General features: G+C 41.8%; 1 protein-coding gene across 1 annotated transcript in view; it reads left to right on the plus strand.

The window, feature by feature from the left end:
• Positions 1 to 12,485, plus strand: part of ANO2 (anoctamin 2) — a 149,200-nt gene extending 136,715 nt beyond the window's left edge. The window contains exons 21-25 of the mRNA XM_036404898.1: positions 3,005 to 3,157; positions 3,264 to 3,316; positions 5,323 to 5,504; positions 10,666 to 10,771; positions 12,204 to 12,485. Coding sequence (XP_036260791.1) covers positions 3,005 to 3,157; positions 3,264 to 3,316; positions 5,323 to 5,504; positions 10,666 to 10,771; positions 12,204 to 12,485 — 776 coding nt within the window. The remainder of the gene's footprint in view (positions 1 to 3,004; positions 3,158 to 3,263; positions 3,317 to 5,322; positions 5,505 to 10,665; positions 10,772 to 12,203) is intronic.
• The last annotated feature ends 11,064 nt before the right edge of the window (positions 12,486 to 23,549 follow it).

The raw sequence follows: 23,549 nt of genomic DNA on the forward strand, positions 1-23,549 counted from the left end.
CACCCTCCAGATCCATAATTTAAAAGCTTTGATCTGTGCTCTTAGTCATAACTTAGAGCCCAGACTTAGAGGAACAGGCTGTGTTGTTGTTGGGCTGGGGTTCTGCTCAGACCCTGCCCAGCTTCTGTGAAGAGTGGACTTCTGAGAAGTGACCTGAGACAATTCTTTGGATGCTGTTTGTCCTTCAGAATTTTTGTCTTGGGCCCAGGGCTGGATGAGGTGCTGCACATGTGGCATCAGGTGTTGTGAAACGCAAGGGCTGGCTCTGAGCCCTTGGCCTCTTTCCTGCTCAACTCAGTAAAGGCACCACCAGCATGTGCTTTGGGCTTTTTCCCTCATCAGAAGGATGAACGCTCTGTCTCAGTGAATGTTGTATTGCACTAAAGAGTTTATTTAGTTGTTGTTTTGCACTGGGTGATTTGAAATTTGCACTGAGTATGTTATGTCATGTGGATTGTTATTTCCCTTCTCCCATCACATGGTCTCTCACTCATCCACCCCTCTGCCCTATACCCCCTGGTGGTTACCCCTCCCCTCGCCCCTCCTCAATGGTATCCCACTGGCTACAGTCCTCTTCCCCCGCCTCCATTCCCTTGGGTATAAAAGTCCCCTGCAAGAAGGAAGCCCCCTCTTTTATACCTGAGGGGTTGCCAGAGTCTGAGGTGTCCCTTCACCAGCTTACAAACAGGACACTTGTTCCCACATGGAGAAGAGCGTTTCTGTTCTTTTGCTTTCATCCATGTAAGAATGTGTGGGCCAGGGTCCATAGCTAGCCGGAGTGGACTCAAACAACAGCCTGAGAGACACGGATCTTACAAGTGACAGCACATCCAGGGTACTGCTTGGATGCCCCAGGAGAAGATGTTTCCCATGTCCCTGACTTTCCACTATACCCAGCCTTCAATTGCTGTATTTTCCAGCTTGCGCCATGAGCCTGCGCAATGTTCATCTATCATGTCTCCAGGCTGCCCTACCAGGGGGTAGGAAAATGATGAAACAGGATGGATGGCCAGAAGCCCAGTTCCTGGCACAAGTCTCCTTAGCCTTTTTCACTGTACATGGACACATAAAGAACTTCGTATGGAGACCATGTGTCAGAAATGTGAACATAAAAAAGGGTTACTATCGAGTTTTTCTGGCAAAAAAAAGGACACCTTGGTGTCAACTGTACTTGATGGAAGAGTGTAAGTGTCCTAAAAGTATTGTAAATATTTCCACTGTGAAAGACAGACATCCACAGAACTCCAGGATGCTGAGATGAGATTCCTTCTGGGATCCGGATAGAGATTCTTCTCTTTGTAATTTATTCAGGTTTGTTTCTAGAAACACTGATCACACTCTACAAATATCTGTGAAATGCTTAGGCTGTTCAAAGACTCGTCCATTTAATAATTGTTTGCTAGTTTGTTGCACACCGCCATCTAAATTCTGGGTTTGGCTTTGGAATTGCTTTTCCTGCCTGCTTTTTGCATAATTTGCACTTGCATGAGAAGGAGTTGAGAAGGTTGAAGAGGTTTCAAGATGGCTACACAAACACTTCTGGCACAGAGTTTTTTATGAAGACACATTTACACAATTATCCAAAAGTCCTTTGCATACCTTGAACATTTTTTCATGAACTTGAAAAAAAATTAAACTGCATTTTCCCAGACAATGAATGAAGGGGCCACAAACAACATCAAAGCAAATGCGTGTGTGGTTTATTCTTAAAGCATTGCAAATACTTCTTTTTGTTTTTTTTTCTTATTTTATTTTTTTACAGAATCCTCCCAGCTGTATTCCTGCTAAATTCACTTAGAACCAAATAAGGCATATTTTGGGGCTAAGAAATTTTCTAAGCATTTCACGGTTTTTGAGGACATTACTTTAACATCTGGCTTTATTTCCTTCTTAATTTCTTTTCCTGACTCTGAACATAAAATAGTCAGGAAAGTACGATTTCAATGGTAGGATGTTTCTATGCTTTGAAAAAGCTCCATCTTAGTGTATACACTTAAATTCAGAACAAAACAATAAGAATGAAACTCTAATGGCCATATAACTGATATACAGAGATTTTACTTTCATGTGCAAATATATTGTTCCTGAGATTAGAGAGGGGAAATATCTGAGGACTTGTACACAAAAAAAAGGTGTACGTGAGAGATGGTCCTGGGGGAAACTGTTTCAAGAGTTAGCTGTAGGTTGTGACAACAATGCTGAAGGAAAATATTTTAAAGTATAATATTGTGCTATGTGCACAGAATATTGTGTTATTTTCTCAGAAAAATGCAATTCCTCCCTCAGTGGAGAGAGAACTTATACAAGGATTTGCCAAAAAAGAAGCCACAGTAAATAGAGCGTTGAAACACACCAATACTTTTTCTATGGTAATATTTTTTTTAGCTGTGAGATGTAGATCACAGCCAGATTTGTTATTTTAATATATATATATTAATATATATTTATATAAAATTCACCTTTGTTTTGCTTTAAAGAGGAGTATTTCTGAACTTGGAGGATATCAGTTGCAGAAGGAGGCATGAAAGTGCTGCACAACACCACTGGCTTCTGCATCCACAGAGACATTTCTGTTCTTGCTTTTCACAGGCTGCCACCAACTTTTTCAAAAGAAGCTGGGAAGAAATAATAGCACCTTGTAGATTTTCTCCTTTTGCTTGATTGTGTATCATTTTCCTTACAGGCGAAAGGACAGGAAAGAAACAGCATGGACTAATCAGTTAATTATGTATAAATGCAGAGAGATAGACTCTGAACCTTTTGTCCTTTATTAAATTTGTTGTTTCCTTTGGTTTGTGCTTGTGCTAGCAGCTTGAAGCTTTATTGGAAACATTCAAAAAGCACAGTGACAAACTTTTGTGTCTTCATAGCCCTACTCTGGGATATTTATTCCTGGGACCAAACTGGGAAGTGGAATTTTATGGGATTGGTAATGCACAAAGGTCATGAACAATTTGCTCCCTTCAGAAGCTATCAAAAAACATTGGCTTTCTTTTTCCCCCAGTTATCCAGTTTGGCTTTGTCACACTCTTTGTTGCCTCCTTCCCTCTGGCCCCTGTCTTTGCTCTTCTGAACAACATCATCGAGGTTCGTCTTGATGCAAAAAAATTTGTTACTGAGCTGAGGAGGCCAGACACAGTGAGAGAAAAAGATATAGGTGAGTAATGAAAGAGCATTGCAGTGAAGATAAGACCAAAAATACAATTAAACAAATAAGAAAATTTATAATGAGCCCATTAATAAGTTTTTTCTTTCACTTACAGGTATTTGGTATAACATCTTGAGTGGTATTGGAAAGCTTTCAGTGATTATTAATGTAAGTGTTTGGTTCAAGCAGTTTCTAACCATGATCTTGGGAACTTCTACTGTTCCTTCAATGTATTTTAAAATTCTTTATAATTTATTGTTTATAATTGTTCATATTTTATTGTCCCTTCGACATAATTTAAAAGTGGCATCTAATTTTCTCAATTGCACCAATACAAAAGAATACAGATATATTATGTTTATTATGCCATATGTATTCCCTAAATAAAATTTTCCTCTATATGCTTTAAGATAAAACATCTCATGCCCTAGGACTTTAATCCTAATAGTTTCTAGTGGGTTTTTAGCCTAGGGATCATAATCTTATAGAATCGTTTATGTTGGAAAATACCTTTAAGGGCATGGAATAATACCAGAGATATTAAAGGTATCAAAGCTCTTTAGAAAGGGAGGTGATTTCACTACTGAAGGGAGAACTTGTGGAGAGGTTTTATGCAATTTCTTTAAAAAAATAGCTCCCAGCACAACAGCACAACAGCACTCTAATGCATCCGGAGGGTAGTGTTTCACTTGTATGGAGTTCACATTGTTCACTAATTGCTCTCCAGTTTCCAGGAATTAAGGTAGGAAATTTGTGGAACCCTGCTCATCCCCATAATCTCACTACCAGGCATGGACTTCAGCTGTCCAGCACTGAGCTGTGCTGGAGGAGAAAAACTCTCTTGTTTTTCTCTGAATACACTTTGCACATTTATGATCCTTGATTATTTCCTGTGTTGATCAAACTCTGGAAATGTTTATTTCCTGGGGATTCCAGTAAAGTATGATTAGATACCTTTTCTTGAAAGAAATGTAAATGTGTGCATACCTGTTTGAAAAAGAAATACTGAATGCCCAATTCTGTTTCTCCATCTGGATAATATTGACACAGGAAATTATTATGTAGCAAAATACAGTTTTAAATCATCATAGGATTGTAAAATGGTTGGGGTTGGATGGGACGTTAAAGATCAACTCATTCCAAGGCCCGTGCCATGTGCAGGGACACCTTCCACTATCTCAGGTTACTCCCATCCCCATCCAGCCTGGCCTTGGACACTTCCAGGAATGAGGCAGCCACAGCTGCTCTGGGCAACCTGTGCCAGGGACTCAGCATCCTCACAGGGAAGAATTTCTTCCCGATATCCAATCTAAACCTGCTCTCTGTCAATGTGAAGCCATTACCCCTTGTTGTGTCACTCCAGGCCCCTGTCAAAAGTCTCTCTCCAGGTCTCTTGAAGTCTCTTCAGGCATTGGAAGGGGCTCCTAAGTCTCCTTCTAAATCCTATTTTTTCCAGGCTGAACAATCCCAATTCTTTTGGCCTGTCTCCATAGCACAGGGCCTTCAGCCCTCTGGCCATATTAATGGCCTCCTCTGGACCTGCTCCAACAGGAGAGAGTCCAGAGCAGAAATCAAAGGGTTTCTTAATGATATGATGTAGAGATTTCTGTGACTGATTGCCCTCACAATTACACCAGATTTATGGGATACCAGTCTCACGAGGTTTAATACCGGCATGAGATCCCCCTGTGTGAGATGTGTGAATCCTCATCCTGAGGGGAAAATGGACATTTACACTCAACAGGTTTGGTGTAACTACACCAAAATATAGCCCAAATTATACCAACTGGCTATTAGGTCTTGTTGTAGGTTTTTTTTAACTAGTGATAAACCTCCTAATGGCTCCAGAGATGAAAAGAATTGGAGCAATGTACAGTCCATTAATTGCTTTTGCCTCTTCCTTAGCTGAGCCTTCCCTTGGAGAGAGCAGATTACTGTGCCTTTTCTTGGAGAGAGCAGATTACTGTGCAAATATTCAGTACCAATTCTCACAATATAACTCTCCCTTCATTCTGTACCAATTCTGACCATATAATTCCCTTCACCATAACTCTAAATTTACCTGAACATGAAAATTTTCCCCTGAATTGCTTAACGTGGAGACACAGATTCACAATGCTGTTGTTTGCTTGTTGTTTTTTGTTTGTTTGTTTGTTTGTTTTTCCATCTCTCAGGCTTTTGTCATTGCTGTCACCTCCGATTTCATCCCACGCCTTATGTATCAATATGCATACAGCCAGAATGGAACCATGCATGGCTTCATCAATCACACCCTCTCATACTTCAATGTCAGCCAGCTCAAGGCTGGGACACAGCCAGAAAACTCCCTGTTTGCACAGGAGGTTTCATTCTGCAGGTAAAGTACTTGTAAGGGCAGTTTGCATAGTTGAGGGAATTTCCTTGGCTCTTAAGTCATTTTTCAAAGTGGGAATTGATAAAATTCACTTATATGGCCACATATTCAGCAATATTCACGTGCCTTTGAAAATGTGGTTCTGGAAGTGCTGCTTTTAGAGAATTTTCACTGTGTTACAAGGTCTTTAAAAGGGTTTTTTTCAGGGCATTAAAAGGCAAAATATACAATTTAGACAGACTTGATCCACAGAAAAAAGCAAACTAACACTTTCTTTACTGACAGATACAGCTTTATACATTAAAAATAATGATTTTTTTAAAATGGACACCCAGTAATTTGAACCAGATTTTGGTTTCTTTTCTGATTTTATTTATTTTATGATAGGCTTTCTCTGTCTTTATTAAATTCAGCCCTTAATTGCTGAGATATGAGTTTTCAATATATTATGCTTATCTTTAGAACCTGCACCAGTCGCCATGTACCTGTCTTCTAATTCAGATACATCTTTTCTGATTGGGGAAAAAAGGCTCAACTTCATTTAAAATATGTCCCAAATACTAGATACCGATAGAATAGTTCCAGTTTGTATGAAAAATCACTAATGTGGCTCCAGCTTTCAAAGTAACTTGGTATTTTTGTAATAATATACAGAAATTCAAAGAGCTGGTTTAAGGCATTACAGCTCAACAGCCTGTCTCCCCTTCCTTCTTGACTCCCTTGCTTGGTCTCTGCAATGGCACAAAATAATTATAAAAGTTCCTCTTCCATTTATTTAAGGATAGCCTTAATGTAGAGTGGTTTTCCATCCCTTGCTTTGATGTGCAATATATTTCACACTGATTTTAAGTGGGGTATGTATCTTGCCCAACTATAACCCACAAAATGACACATCACAATTTCTTCACTGGAAGCAGGGTAAACAGGGAGAGAAATCTGTCCCTGTCACTCTGGCAGTGCTGTTGGGATTGCCTTTGTGGGGAACCTACCATCTCACCTTGACTACAGCAGAGGACAGATGAATGCACTCCTAACTTTTAAGCAACTTATAAGCTAGTGAGCTCTGCAATTCCCCATTTCTGCAGCTGGGACTTGTTTGTTAGCAAAGTGTTCCCTGTTAGAGTATGCAGCATCTCCAGACTTTCAGATCTGTAAGTCTGTGAAATGCTTTTCCACTCTAGCACTTTTTAATTTTTCATCACATGAAATTCGCATGTGTTTTCTTTCAACAAGCATCTTGATCCACTTCACTGTGATTTTGCTACTTTCAGTATGCTGCTTTTTACCTTGTTCCAGCCACTGGCCTCTGTTTATAGATGCTTAAGTGCTGGTGTGTTTGGAAATACGTGCATTAACAACAGGGTGAAAAGCGCTCCACATGGTATGGTCATACACAGCCAAATACTCAACAGAGCCCAAATACAGGGAGAAGGGAATCATCTACACTGTGTTCAAAAGTGGTCCCTGCCTGATGACACCATCTGAGAAGAGGAAAAAAATTAATGCGTTAGTATGAGTAAGACAGAACTATGGGAACATTTCTCTTATCAGGAGACACTCCGAAAAATATGTCAGCATACACAAACACTGTTTCTCATTATCATCTGCCTCATTTGAATCTTACCAAAATCTCAGCTTTGGACATAACTATCACTGTGATAAAGTATGGGGTCTCTAACTTGCGTCCCAAGAGACAGGCAACCAAACACTGCCCCTCAAGCTGGAAATAAAATCTGTATTTCTGTTTCTGGCAAATGCATTGGGAACAAGCTGACCTCTCTTATTCTTAGATTTCTGTGACCTCTGGAGATAAATGTGGTTGTAATGAGGCTGCACTTTTCTCCTTATGGGCATTGCCAGAGATTAGGTATCTTAAAAATAACCATAACAAGCCAGAAACAACTCTGCCACTGAACATACAGAATACATTCTTCAAATGTTTAGAGCAGCATTTTTTTTAGTGCTGTGAAGTCTTTGGCACTGCTTCCAAAAAAAGGTTGCTGTAAAGCTGTTCTCATGCACAGTATTAGTTGTAATTTTACTTTTTTTCTTTCAGGGAAAAATTTGTATAGCTGAAGGCAAAATAGTAGCAAATCTTGCTAAGATATGGGTTATTTTTATTGTTTTTTTTAATCCTTGTAGTCTTGTATGATGATGGAGTACATACAAACCTACTGGTCACACTGAAAAAAGGAAGCAGCAGTCATTCAAGAGACTTTTGCTTTAACATGGGTCTGCTCCAACATTCAACAACTTTTTAAAGTGTCTTTAAATTTATTTTCTTAATGTCATGGGATTAATCTCATCTCTTCCTAATGATCAGTGGTGGATGCTACCTTTTTTCCCTGACTAATATTTTTTTACTCCTGCGCTGAAGATTCTGTGATTATGGATGTTTTCTCCAATTTCTTCTAAAGGCCAGATGAAGAAGGAAATTAAACAGATTAGCTTATTTGGACTGATTTGAAATTCCACCTATATACAGTTAGATTTTTTTTTTTGCCAGTCTTTTTTTCCCCCGACACAATAAACTTCTGAAATACGTTACATTGTCTTAGCTCTAGCTTCAATTCCTCAATTCCTTCCACCCAGCTTCCCCTCTCCTACAATTCTCTACTTTCAGTGCACATTTTTCTATTCTTCCTGATAACTTTTCTGTGCTCTATTCTTCAACCATATTGACCACTTCATATTCTTGTCCTTTTTCTGTGGAATTACAGTTGCTTGCTATTTTGGAAACACAATTGTCTTTGCAGCACTGGTTGGTTGCTGTTCCTACTATATCTGCTGAATCAAATATTTTAAGAGTGAAGCATTGAAGAGGTGAGGGCATCAGAGAATCATAGAATATCCTGAGTTGGAAGGGACCCACAAGGATCATCAAATCCTGACCCTGTACAGAAGACCCCAAAAATCACACCTGCGGATATTGTCCAAATGCTTCTTGAGCTAAAAAGATGGTCTTTGTAAAAAATAAACTACCTGTAGAATCTAGGGGTTAGAAAAGGCCCTTTGGAGTCCCATGTGCCAGAGAATAATTAAAAAAGGAGGTGGGGAGGAGGCCCAGCTACCTCATCTATAGCTCTGGCAACATTTTCCTTCACGATAAACCATTTGCTAGTGTTCTGTTGAGTGTAGGTTCAGGCATCATAAGCAGTGTGATTCCCAGCTGAGCCAGGTGAAATTTCCAAGGGGTCTGATGTCCTGCAATACTTAGATAGTTTGTGAAGCTCAGAATGCATTAAATGGATAACCCATCACAGTTGGTGACCCTTCCAGGTGAACCTGGGCTCCATTTCAAGATTGGGATTGATTTATAGTGGTCAGCAAAGTCCACAAGAAACTCAGTGGCTTTCCTTGGCTTTGATGTTCAAGCAGATTAAGTTCAAGGGAACTGACTTTGGCCCTTGACGCAGCACTTGTACAGATTTGAGCAACATGTGGGAGTCCACAATGTCCAGAACAGTACCAGAGGGGGGATCTGGCAGTGCAGGAACAGCACAGGAATCCTAAGACAGGACGTGTGCATGCACTGCTGAGCAAAACCATCCAGGGGCTAACACAGCCATGGAGTTCTTCCCAAAATTAACACAGCCCCCAATTTAAAGTGGTATTCTCCTCCCCATGGGCTGTACCTCATGTCCTTTGTCTCCAGAAGCTGCAGCACAGAATGACATCCAGCATTCCAGACTCAGTTTCTTGGGGGTGGGGAACAGCAGGATGTAGGGAATGCATGGACTGCAAATGTGTAGTTTAACATGCAAAACCATGTGGGTAGAACTTGAAGGTAATTTTGGCAAGCACACCTGCAAACTGAAGCTGACAGATTTTATATATGAACCCTCTCCATTATTCCCCAATGGAGGCTTTTGCACAGTCTAATGAATCTTACTGTCAGGATGGGTTTTGTGGTATTCAAAACAGATTTTCCCTTTCTTAATTTCATCCCATTACTCCTAGTCAAACACTGGAAATGGCACTAAATTATCCCTTTCAGTCCTAAGGGCACAATTTGCGCATGGTTATCATGTCCAAGTGTGGCTGTTAATAACCAAAGTGGAGCAATACATGTGCTGCTCTTTAATCTTCTCGATGAGTCAATCTCCTCAGTTCTCCTGAACTACCTTTAATTCATCGCTGTCTTTTTCTTTGGTTTCCTTTTTTGTTTTCTTTTTTTTTCTTCCCCCCCCACTCTCTGGAATCTGCACAGCTGAATGGCTGAATGCAGTAATCCAGGTGTGGATTTACCTGGGCTGTTCAGAGGAAGGCTAATTCCCCACCCCAGCACCATTGTGACTTTTGTTGATACACCCACAAGTCATGCACTGTCCTGCTGCCATATTTCAAACTTGTGCTAACTTGCTAGCCTCTGCAAGCTCCCGGCTATTTCCACTTTCAAACACTATCCCTTCAAAGATCCTTCAAGTGTTTTATTTTTAATTATTTTCCATTTCCCCATATTATTCTCATTGTGTTTCCTGTCTCCATTGCTTTCTGTGTTTCCTGCTATTTGCAAAACTTTCCAATTTAGGAGCATCTGTGATTTTTATTAGCCTGTTGTTTACTTCCAAATGATTGATGATAATACTAAAAGCAACAGTCTTTACACCAAACCACTAAGGCTCTGTTTTATCCTGTCCAAGGCTAGACAGTTAATTTAGGAAGTGCCTTCCCCATGGCTCCCCCTTTCGTTAATGCAAAGACAGGAATCACCAAAGCATGAGTCACATTTTAGGTGGGCTGAATTATTCCCTGAATTAATCAAGTTTTAGGTGAAATGAATGCAGGTTTATCTCCTTCAGTCTGAAAATGCCTTGGACTATCTCTCTGCTTTCATTTTAGCATTTTATTCCATGTACATTGATGTCAATTTACATTATAAAATAAAGGGGACTTCTGTCAATCCTCTAAAATCTGGACATTTCAAAAGTTAAAAGAATGTTCTGACTTTGGTTACAACTGTGAAAACCAGACTGAGTGTGTTAAATGTAGTGGAAGTAGTCCAGCTCTAATTCAGAAGTTGTATTTCATAATAAGGGTTGAAGTAGGAACATCTGGAGGATTTGATTCTTTGAGTTTTGTGATCAGAAAATGCATTAATCACAGCAATTGGTGCTGGAGGAAATTGCTGTAACTGTGATAACTGAGCTGTTTCCATCTCCAGGTTCAAAGACTACAGAGAACCACCTTGGTCCCCACACCAGTACGAGTTTTCTAAGCAGTACTGGGCGGTCTTGTCTGCTCGCTTGGCTTTTGTGATTCTATTTCAGGTAAGTTGCTTCACTTTCAGACACAGAAATATCATCATAGATGAATCCAAATGCGTGTTCCAAACCAGCCCATGTCCAAGAGACGCGGAAAGCGAGACCCACATCTTCCTTAGCCCTTGGTGTTAGCAGTGATCCCCAAAATGCCCCCGGCTTTTGAATGTTTAAGTGGACTTTGTCAATTTTCATACTCTCAGAGGCACCACTTGTAGAAAGCACATAAATGCTGTGTAAGCTTGTTAACGGCTGTTCTTTACCCGAAACAAGAAATAAAGAGAATAAATCATCGAGAGGTTTTTCTACTCTCTTGAATGGAGCAGAGTAAATTGTCCCCAATGTGAGGATTTCATTAGCAAGGGATTTGCCGTCATGGCTTGCCTTTCCAATGGCTTCCTTCTGCCCTCCTCCATGATCTGGGATCCTTCCACAACCAAATTGGGCCCATCCCTCTTTTTCAAATCTGTCTTTCTTTTTTCCCCACCTGCCAAGTGTTCCCAAGTTTCTATGAATCTTGCCTGGTTTGTATTGCCCTCTTATGCTTCTTTGCCATGCCTTCAGTAATTTTCCACCACTGGCTGCAAAGCACTTGAAAGCAACTGGTTCTGCTGGGCTTCAAACCCTCTGCCTGTTCTGCCAGAGAACATTCCCTGCTTAATTAGCTCCATTGTCTTGGATGGGGATGGAGAGTTCGTGCTAGCAGCCCCGTCAGCCAACTGCTCCCACACGTTTCCAGGCATTACACAAGTCACTTCTCAAAGCACTATGACAATACAAACCCTCAAAACATTTCTTTCCTATAGATTTCACAAGCAAGCAAAACTTTTTGCCCAGTCTGCTTCCTGCTTGATGTTATAAGCAGCACCTGTAATCACCTTGACACCTGAGGTTTGGGATTTTGGCTTGCACAGTGTGGCAGTGTAAAAAAAAAATCCTGCTTGTCAGCAGACAGAAGGATTAGAGGACAGAATGGCCATGAAAGTTGTCTGCTGTGTTCTCAGGCCACACTGGAAACACACGGGTGTCTTTGCCTTGCGTTTCAGGATTTTTGATGGTATTGGAGGATGTCCTTATATTAATGAATTCTGAACTCAATACCAAGGAATTGCATGTTGAGAACTGAGCACCTTTGGATGCCTGTAAAGAATAATGTTGGTTTAGCTACTAAGGCCATAGATTATTTGATGATTCTATGTCCTTTCCTATTTCAAACCTAACTGAAGCAACATGTTTAATTCAGCCTCTACACTGACGGGTAGCTGTGCACAAACCTGAGCTGCTCCTTGAAATAAAGCTTTAATCAACGGCTTAATACCACACACCACCAGCAAAATGTGTTTGACATCTGTCTCATAGCTATAACAAAGGTTTGGTTTTGCTCCAGTGCGAGTATCTTTGATTTTTCATGCTTGCTTCACATCTACTGCTGTGCTTGCAGAACCTGGTGATGTTCCTCAGTGTTCTGGTTGACTGGATGATCCCTGACATCCCCAAGGACATCAGTGAACAGATCAAAAAGGAGAAGACCATGCTTGTTGACTTCTTCCTGAAGGAAGAGCACGAAAAGCTGAAGCTGATGGAAAGCTTTATTGCACACGACAAGCAGAAGCGCAGGACTGGGACCAAAAGCAGAAGGACCAGGGCTGCCAGCTTCTCCCAGTGTGACTGCAGCCCCAAGGGCAGCTTCACTTCCTTCAGCTCACAGCACACCATGGTGTGACTCCTGAGGGAGGGGAACAGCCTGTGCTTGCCTCTGCTTACTACATGGTGTGATACTGAGCCTAGAACAAGGGAAGGAGAGAAGGGACAGGGAGCAAAAGGAGGCTCTTTTGCTTCCTTAGAATCTCCAGATGTGAGTGGCTCTGTTACAATTTAAATGCCCTCTGGGCTGCAGCATTTCCAGATTTCATCACTGTGAGATAAGGGCTATACTGGGGCTGTAGCTGACAATGCATGCGAGTTGGGAAGTCATGCGGGAATTCTCCTGGCAGGAATTCTCCTGGCAACCATCCCTCCTCCTGCAGATGCCCGATGGGGCACTCCTGCTCTAGTCTCTATCCTTGGGCAGGTGGGACTGACTGTGGGGAAGGACTGACCATGGAGAAGGACTGTCTTTGGAGAAGAACTGACCATGGAGAAGGGCTGACCATGGAGAAGGGCACACACCTCATGGTCTCTTGGGCTGCAGATGTCAGCAGAGGGTTTGCAAACATGTGGAGTCTGAAGGAGTCTGTGCTTCCCTAACCTACACTGCCAGAGGGTGCCACCTCTGGAGGGCATGCAGGGCTCTGGGAGATTTGGGAACAGAAGGAATTTAAATCACTGGGCACTTGCATCTATGGATATATTGTGCTTTGCTTAGCAGTAGCTGGAAGGCATATGCTGGTGAGTAAGGAGGCCATCAGAATGGCTGAAGCTCCCAGAACCAGGGAAGCTCCTTTGCACCCATTGTCCTGAACAAAAAGCTAAAAACCAAACCTTGCATGTTTGATTCTCCTCTCACTTAGACTTGGAATTCAGCCAGTGTCAAGAAGAATCATGCCACTGAATCACCAGTGCAAAGCTGAGGAGTGAGAATGGAATCAAGCCCTGTAAATCACGTGGCATCTCCACGTACACTGTATGTAAAGTAACCAAAATTGCTGCTGTTGTGATTTACTGTAAAGTAAAATATTTTGCAGAACTGCATTTTGCTGGAAGGTAAACATGTTCACTAACCAATCTTTCACCTACAAGCATTTAAGGAATAACTTTACTCTGTCATTAATGAAAGTTAAACTTAAAAAATCTGTTTCTTTTCCTGTTGATTTTGTCTCTAACCCAGCTTGAAATTCAGAGTCTGCACAAAAGGTTTTCTTCTCATTTTGTCTTCTCAACAATACTTTCAAAACCAGAGAAAATACAAACCAAAATAAATACTTCAGCTTCAGCCATTCTATTCAGGATTTCTCTTTAACATAATAATGTTATTTTATATATATCTGAAGCCTAAAATTTTACAAAATTTTACCAATGTCTTAGATGATTTTTCTCTGTGACAACTTTTGGTACATAAAGGGAGGTGCAAAAATAATTTCTTTATTCATTTAGTGCCCAAACTAAGGCACCTCAAAATGGGAAAACTGTTTCAGGCAGGCTGAAATGAAAAAAAAAAAATCTTGGAGTTTCGTTTTTAAAATTTACTTTTGGGTTATGTATTTCTTCAACATAGAAATGGACTTTGAAAATATAATGTTGTCTGAAATAAAATTGCAAATGTTTAACTTTGTTGAAAAAAAGTGAGTCCTCTCCAAATGTTTTCCTCTTTTTTCCTGTCAAAATTCCTTGTTTTGTTTTGTTTTAATTTTTTTAGGTGATTGAATGAGTTTTTTGTTTGTTTGTTGTTTGCTTTTTAAGTCTTTGGCTCCCTTACGGAAACCTGTGACAGGGCTGAGACATAACCTTTGATTTCTTCCCTCTAAGATCAACATTTAAATGAGGGAACGGTATCTCCTCAAAAACAAATTGTCTCATTTTACTTTCAAAACGCCAGCAAAGCCCTGTTGGGGATTCCATGGTCTAATGTATTAAGAGAGTCAATATTTATAGCATCTATTCCCTCTTTTACACCAAGAGGATGCTCTGCTGTTGGACCTGTGAATTTGAAACTATTGGGGCTTTGAAAGTATCTGTGCTTGTTTTGTGCAACGCTATTTTTTTGAAATTCAATCAATTCTCTTGTCCTAAGGTGACGTTATGATGCTTGTATCCCCATCCATGTGTTCTGTTTATGCTGGATATCATGTTCTGTGCCTTCAAGACTGGCTCTGAAGAGCGAATGTTTTGTTTTGGTTTTGCTATCAGCCGCTCCCCAATGACTGGAGGGACACAGAGACAGGGCAGCACATGGTGCTGCTTTTGCTTTTTGCTTGGCTTTTCACTTTGCTCTTGCTCTTGCTTCTGCTTTGCTCTTGCTTTTTGCTTCTGCTCATTAGTTGGTTTAGCTAAGCAGTCCAAATTTTCCCTGGACTGTTTCTCCTTTCCCTTATTTGGACCTACTAGAACCTGCTCCAGACTGGGACCTAGGAAACACTGGGAGTTTGCACCTTGTGGCCGCAGCAGCTACCCCAGCACCAGAGGGACTGAAAACAGAGTGACCACCCCCAAGAGAGACTTTCTGAATTTGTCACCTTTTTCAGAGCGGTGAAAGAGTGGTGCCATCCGGTATTGTTCATTTTGTGTGCTGGGGGGTGCTGTACCTGTTAAATAAACAGGTTCTTTCCACTTCTCTCTGAGGAATTCTTCCCGAACCGGTTGGGGGGAGGGAATCCTTCCAAACCGTGTGGGTTTGCTTTCTGGAGGGGCACCCTTTTGGAGGTTTTCTCCCAAATTTGCCCTAAACCAGGACATCTCTTCACTCCAAAATGTCTCTGATGGGGAGAAAATATCTTTCTAAACAGTAGAAATATCAATTTTGTTTGTCACAATTCTTCCTTGCCTTTTTCCAGGAATGTGGGAGGGTGTGCAGAAATGGATTTAAAAAGGGATTGCACACAGGTTGCACAGCGATGAAGGATGTTCAGAATTAAGGGTTTCCTTAAAATAGCACGATTTTGTACATTTTGTACACTCTCCCTCCATCCAGGAAATACCTTTTTAAAAACTGTGAGTCACTCCAAAGCAATCAGAAAAATGTTATTCCAAAGTTGAGTGCATTAGGCTGTTGTTACATAGGATTTCCATAACAAGCAACTGAAATGCTAGCTGTGGTGCAAAAATGATAAAGTTGTTCTTGATTTCCTGGCACAAGGAACTAGAGAAGCCAGCAGATGCACACTGATGCTCTGCAAGTTCTTCTGAGGTTTATATATTTCACCCAAACAAGGCTGGGAAAGAGGTATGTCAGCAATCCCAGCTGATGTCCAGATGGGATCTCCCTTGATATCACAAATGGAACAGGCAGCTCAACTATCTTTATCTCTGATAGACTTGCTGTTTCCCCCTTAAACTTGAGAGTTTCATTCACTGAGGATTCCTGCTGGTTTGATAGCTGACTCAGGTGCACTCCCTGAGGATTGCACCCTTTGTTGTATTTCTATGGCAACCTCTGGATTCTCCCGACACTGCTTCCCATCAGCTGCTGTAATTGTAGATCACTGATCAGGTATTTAGTCATTCTCAGGTTCCAGCTTATCTTTTTTGGACAAAGCCAGACTTTATCTCCCCCTTTGTTATCAGCAGGATAATTGTAAGTCCACCCACAGAGCTCCCCTTTGCCATAAGTTGTGCTTCAGAAGCAGAGAATGGCTGTTCCAATAGATGTGCATGGGGATGCTCCATAGGGACCAAGGGAATAGAGATGCAAGTAGAGGCACAAAGGTAGCAAAACCTGTGGGCTATTGTCACTCCTTGCTTTAGCAATGAAAACCAGCTAAAATCTCTGCAGGGAAAAGGGGAAAAAAAGTAAGCAGAGAAGGAATTGCATACAAATTTAGTGCAGAATTTCATAGCCATTTTGGACCACTCCAGATATAAAGTGGAAACCCCAATTAAACAGGCAAACAAATGAAAAGCAGCATGTCTGTGTGTGTGAGTAGCTAACACCACACTGGGTGCTACAGCTAGTACCAAAACTCCAGATCCAAACTCTAGTATGCATGGAGCTTCATCAACAGGAACATTTGAACCTCCATATCTAGTCAGAGCAGTGCAAATAGGAAGCAACAAACAGGAGGAGTGGAATGGCTTGTATAAAGCTTTACCAGCTCCAGCTGGATGTGAGCCTGTCACGTCAGGCAATGTGAGGTGTGTTTACCTATCCAGCAGAAACTCCAGTTTGCTGCTCTGTTTACCACAACTTCTCCCTGGGACTGGTGGTGCAGGATAGTGTCAAACAGCTTTGAGGAGTTATTCAGGAGAAGAAATGGACCCAGATGGAAGGAGCTTCCTGCTCCAGATGCCATACTGATGCTCAAATGCCATCAGTTAGAGGATCTATCTGATCCACACAGCCATGTGAACCCTCTTCCTGTGCTTATCTCTAGTTTTAAAGGGGGTTTTCAGGAACTGAGTGAAGCTGTGGGAATGTTGGCCTTTTCTGTCATGTCTTCTTCATGCAGACCTTGCCCACTTTTTAAATCACCAGCCCTAGATACATTTTTTTTGTGATGGGTATCACTGGCTTTTCAGTCCTCATCTCGGGATATAAAAAACTTTGCTGTCTAGACTACTCTTGCAACATTAATGACACTCAAACCTTTCCTTTTTCCAAGAAGAAAAGGGTGACCTCTGTGGAGGTCTGCTTGTTAAATAATTGGTTGGAAATGCCCAATCCACCACACACAATATTCGCCACTATTAGAAATAAACTCCTCTGACTACAGCAATATAACATCTGTTGCTGCTCTGCAGTCTCACCCTTTAATTAACCACAGATGGTCTCTCTGTTCCCTGTCTAGTCTAATTATTTTGCTTTTGAAAAGAAAAAATAAAACAGTTTTGTTTGTGAGTTGATCTTTGTAGGTAAATTCCTGAACACCTTGTACTGGATGTCTTGTGTGTCCTGGAACATAAAATTTCAGATACAACAGTAGAATTGCATTTAAAGGTGGGAGACGAGGAGGATTTACACCTGAACTCCCAGTTCTTACCTTGCAAGGGCCACCAGTCCATGGTTCATCTGAAAGGCCCACAGACAATGGAGGCTGAAGAACATTTTTAGCAAAAATATGAGTACAGAGTCTGTATGAACCACACACATCCTTCTCAAGGAAAGGTCTGCACAAAATTTTTACTAAATGTGTTTTGATCTATCCTAAATCCCCCAGTACCACCAAAACTCTGAATATCCCCTGCAGTTTCCATCCTTTACCCATCATCTGCAAAGGTATTCAATTATTAATTGATTATTCAATTATTAATAGCTGCATTAATTAACAGGGTGCCTTGCTTCCTCTTTCCCAGCCCCAGAGGAATTGTTAAAATCAACCAGATTCCATAACAACTGCTGAGACAGACTGATAATACTCTTTATTTGTACATAATGATCTAATTAAACATTTTTATTTTTGTGTATTTCAGTTGCTTGTTGACACAATTCTGCAGCTTTATTTTTCCTGATTCTTAGGACTTTCACTAAAAACAAGTCCTCTATTCACAGTTTCCAAGCCACTCCTGGTTCCACAGATACAGCTTCAATGAGCAAAATTATTACTATCAAAGAATTATATGTGTCTCTAATGCAATCACCTGAGGCAAGGAAGATTCAAACCTCACTGGAATCAGTGGAAGTCTTTCTTTTGGCTTCAGTGTCCCCTTGAGCTGAGGGGGTTTTTTTCCTCTGTTCAATTCCGTGTGCAGCTTTTAGCAGTTAGGTAGAAAAACTGGGATAGCAGTAGAAAAATGTGCATCCCCAGCAAACTTCCATTGCTGTGGCCCTCAGTGAGTCCCACTGTGGAAAATGTGCACTGCCAGCAGTTTGGGATTTGACCCTGCATTTTCCAGATATAGGATCACTCTCCAAAACTGGCTGGCAAATTTTGTCTGCATTAATCCTGGTGTTAGGGCTAGCTTTAGTGAACTTGATTTTCAGAACTGTGCTTCCATGGGGAAGGACTTAAGGCAGACACAACTGTTAGTCACTTTTGAAAGCTATCATCCTTGAATTTAAATATACAAGGAATATTTAAATATATAAGGAATATAAGGTTCCACCATCTGGTTAAACTTGTGCAGTTTATATCACAGATATCAATCCTTATATCAGGCTCCCTGTAATCCAGCATTGTAGTGTCTGATTTCAGTAACTTCAGGGATGTGATTAACAGGGAAGCAATGTGATCCATCAGCTTGGAAATGCTACTGCAGCCCTCCAACTGAACCATGCATTTTTGAGAAAGACTGTGGAAGTTGTGCCTTTAGGACCAGAAGGAAGCTAGGTAGGAAGGTGGAAATGGGCAAGGAAAGGAGCTCCATTAAGCTGTGGGGATAATGAGGGCATCTGCACAATTTTTGCTGGTATATCACAGCCTCATAGTGTCTTATTCCAGTCCACAGCCTTATTCTTTGCTGGAGGAAGCTGTTCTCTGCTTAAAGGGAAATCACAACCCTACTTGAATCTGCCCCACGAGGTGAAATCTGCAGTGATTTCTGCAGTGATTCCTGACTTTCCTGATGCACTTTAAGCACAAAAGGCAGCAGAAATCCAAGCAAAAAACTTGAACAAATACACAGAGATATTCTAACATTTTCTGCCCAGCACTCATACAGACACCTCTCCTAATGAGCTAATTCTTAAGAGGATTATTTTCCCAGAGCTTTTCCAGTAGCCACTTTAAATAAGGGTCAAACAAACATGACAATATTCTTATATTCAATCTTGCAGGTGTGGTTTAAGGTTTCCTCTGGTATCTAGTTTTTCCCCCATCTATTACAAAGTTTTTTTCAAATGATCATTATTTTTAATGCAACAGCTATATCTGACTTGTACAACTCGAATCTCAACTAAATTCAACAAAACATCCTCTGTTGATGCTAGGAGAGGATTTTGACTTGTTTTTGTTGTTATTTGGCTACATCTAATCTTTTGAGATACAACAACATTTTCATAAGAGTTTGGAAATACAGAAGGTCAGTAAGGACATAGCCCTGTTAGGATATTTAGATCTAGAATTGTATTCCTACTGCCAGGACTGATGAAGAGCCTGAAAAGGGGAAAGATTTAGTTTACAAAATGTGACTTAGCTATAAAACCAAAATAAATCAACAGTAAAGACTGGATTAACGAGTTTCTTTTTTTTTTGGTCTTTTTTTTTTCCTGACAAGAGTAAATAAATATACCCCTGACACTGTTCATTCCAATGACATGTAGAACTGGTTCCAGCAGATGGAGCAAGAAAGCAGAAGGAAAGCAATGCCACATACCCAGGGCACTCAATCACAGGACGTGAGTATTGAGTCATAGACTCATTAAGGGTGGGAAGGACCTATAAAATCATCATGTCCAACATGTTCATGGGGCAGGACATGAACTGCACACAGGTTCATGGAACAAGCTACAAAGCATCAAGAGGAGAAAGCACTTTGAAAGCTAGTCCATGGCTTCAAGTTCAGTCAGGAACACTCTTCACCTAACTGACATTGACAGGAGTTTTTCCTTGGAATTGGCTTAGTAGCTGAAGAAAAATAACTTGGGATTTTCTCCAAAACCAAGAAAATACATTAATTATAACTGGCTTGTTAGTCTCTTGGCTTTAGTGGAGATTACAGCAGCTTAATCCTTCAGCAGAAGCTAATGCGGTGAAGAAGTATTAAAAGAGAGAAGCTTTACATTTCCCATATATCTCAAGCCTCTTATTTCTCACTGCCTGTCTCCTCTGACTCTGCATGTGCTGCATGTTTTATTGTTTATTATCAGTTTGTGTGTCATGGCAAGGATCACATGCCCTGTACAGGCACAAACCAGCTGAGCCCCAGCTCCTGGGAGACACTGCAGCACCTTGGGAGCCAAAATAAGGCCAAGCTCTTCTTTTGGAATGAAATGACTTTTTTTTTATTATTATCATTTTTTATATTCCTTCTGCCCAAGTTAATATCTTCTAAAAAGTTACCATCTTCTAAAAAACAAAATAAAACCCACCATCAAAACAACCCCCCTTGTTATGGTGGAAATGAATGAGAAGAGGTCATGCTGAAATCAGTGATTTTTTTTTTCACTGGACCTATTTATCACAGAAGCCTCCGGCAGACGAGCAACAACATCCGCGAGGTCTGTGTCCTGTCATCATCCCAGGAAATCTGTGACACCCAGCTGAAGGGAAAAGGGAACATCTGGGAGCACCGCTCCTTCCTCTGCTCACAGTTCCAGGCTCAGGGGAAGTCTATATTTTTCTTCTTGCTCTTTCCCTAACTCCCAAAGCTGAGACTCAGCCCTGTGGGACCATCTCCAAGCCCTGTGTGGTCACCCCCACTGGCAGGTGTTTTAGAGGCGATTTCCACAGGAGTTTTTCGAGAGAAGTCTGCTTGGCTTCACTTCCCAGCTTCATCTCTCTGTGATTTCCTGAGTCCCTTTGACAAAATTGGGCTGACCAACTTATTCTGAAAATATGTGGTCAACTTCCTTTTAAAATCATACAGAAAAAAACACCCAAGCCCCAAGAAAACTATTGCAAAGATGCTGAATTCCTTTAAAAGAGCCTGCTTTTTGAAGGGCATTTTTGGTAGAGACTGTGTGTCTATGTTTACCATGTGTAGGACCCGGCTGGCATGAGATGCTGGTGCTGGCACCTGCCTGCAAGGCTGCCTTGAAGCTGGGCAGACTCTGATCAGTGACTTGGGTGGGGCACACACATAGTGGAAATCATGGAATCATGGAATGGTTTGGGTTGGAGGGGACCCAATAATCTCATCCCAACCCCTGCTGTGGTGTAACTGAGGCCTTCCAGTGCCTGAAGGGAACATACAGGAAAGATGGAGAGAGACTCTTGACAAGGGCTTCGAGTGACAGGATAAGGGGCAATGGCTTCACACTGACAGAGAGCAGCTTTAAATGGAATATCAGGAGGAAATTGCTCCCTGTGAGGGTGGGGAGACCCTGGCATAGATTGTGCAAAGAAGCTGTGGCTGCCCCATCCCTAGAAGTGTTGAAGGCCAGGCTGGATGGGACTTGGAGCAACCTGGGATAGTGGAATCTATAGGTGGTTCCTGTGCTGAGGTTCCCATCCCAGGGCCAGCAGCAAATGCATGTTGGTGCTGTGGTCATTCTTTTATTGCCCACCTTTCTGTGACATGTTTCTGGGGCTGCCTCAGCTTTAGAGTGCCCAGCTTTGGTTTGTAATGTCACATCACCCTTGCAGCAGCACTGGTATGGGAGCATCTGTGCCTGTAGTGCATTATAGACTGCAGTGGTTCTTCCTGCTGCAGGTAACCCCGGCAGGTTTGTATGGTTCCCTAGTTTCTCTTTTTTTTTTTTTATTAAAAAAAAACCAAACCAAAACAAAAATCTGCCAGTTTTTCTATCTATTAATTCTCCCTTACCAGGTTCAAAAGCAGCGACTCACTCACTGCTTCGTCCAACAAAAGAAGCCTTTTCTCAGATGTTCCCTGGAGGTCTGCTGTTCCCTGGTGGTCCTACAGCAGGTCATCCAGGAGCAGAGAGGAAGCTGAGGTGTGTGTCTGGAGCAGGGGGTGCAGGGCAGCCAAGGGAAAGAACAGGGATGTTCCCACCTACCAGCCCTCGCTGCAGGTGTGTGTTCAAGTACACACCACTCATACGCTGCAGGGACAAGAGGAGGAGGGTGGGCACCTGATCTGAGGAGGTAAACCCAGTTCTTCTCTCTGCTTTCTCTCCCTCCAGTAAGAGGACAAGAGATGGGAGTGAAGGGAGCTGGAACCAGGGAAGGAAGGGAGCCAGGGAGAAGGAGGCTGTGCTCACACAGCATTTTGCAGCTGTCCCCTGCCACTGCTTGCACAAGCAAGTGCTTGGACGAACACCTGCTTGGACAAACAACCACGTGGAGCCCTTCCCGAGCTGCACAGGACCAGGCCCTCTGCCTGGGCCTGGGGAAGCACAAGTGAGGGAACCTAGTGCAGAGAGATATCTGGCACTTTTAATTAGTCTATTTTTGCAAAGAATCTATGTCTGGACATAAAAAATTTCCATTCCAAGCTGTAACAGAACTGCCCATGTCAGCCGCTCAGGCATCACTGCCCTGTATGGCACATCCTTGCAGAGATGGTGCACTTAAAAGAAGCACAAGGGCAAAGAATTCTGCTCTGAATGTCTGTAAATAATTTTTAATTAGCACCAATTAAGGGAGAAAAAGGGGAGGGGAAAAAAAAAGAAGTGTTTTGCTTGTAGATGCTTTATGATGGAAAAGGATGGGATTTGTTAAATAAAAAATAATTCCTTTTGAGTTAGTCACCAGGTCTAATTAAGTGATACCAAGGGGACAAGGAATCAGAGGAGCAAGTTTGACAGAATATCTAGCTTAAACATAAGATAGAAGTAGTATTTGAAAATATCAAAATAAACAGTGTGCATGAATGTTTTTCTTGGGATGAGCCAAGGGAAATATTTTCCTGGATTTGGCCCATACAATGTGCAACAGATGAAACCAATCTGGTTGTTCTTTTGAATGAATTGCACAATTAGTGGATAAAGGGAGATCTAGTGGATGCTTAAGCAAAGCCTGTGTGTCATTTGAGCAGCATTACCCTCTAAATCCTGATGTTTGAGTCTGCCTTATCCTATAATTGACTTTCTCTGGTGGTGGTGTGACTCCTTTGACTCCAAGGGGCTGATTTCACCTACTGGAAAGAGGAAACATCTCTTTGATTCCTGGCAAAAATTTTAGATGTTTCAGCTCTACTGGCAAGAAGTCTGCACTTGCTGGGGGATTTTTCTGCTCCTTTAAAATAGAGATACAACTAACATCTCTAACGTGATCCCAGGAAAATCTATTAGTCACAGCCAAACCATCCAGGCAGCCCAGGGGATCCTCTGCCCTTGCAGTGCTGCTGCCATGGGTTTCCTAAAGCCTATTGGGTTTTCATTCCAGCAGCTACCCGTGGGTTCTCAGCACAGCTGTGGGTGTGGAGACCAGACATCCCCCTTGGAGTGGCCACCTGCTCTGCCCTCTCAGACTCTGGCACCAATCACCAAAGCAGAGGTGAGAGCAGACCCTTCAAGATCCAATAAGAAATTTCAGATCCTGCGCTGTCACTGCTGAGGCATGCTCCCCATCTGCTCCTGCTCCCTTCCTGTGTAAAACCTAGGGAAACTTCAGGGAGCTCTGAGGAACACCTC

The sequence above is a fragment of the Molothrus ater genome, chromosome 5 (assembly GCF_012460135.2).
Source record: "Molothrus ater isolate BHLD 08-10-18 breed brown headed cowbird chromosome 5, BPBGC_Mater_1.1, whole genome shotgun sequence".
Lineage (NCBI taxonomy): Eukaryota > Metazoa > Chordata > Aves > Passeriformes > Icteridae > Molothrus > Molothrus ater.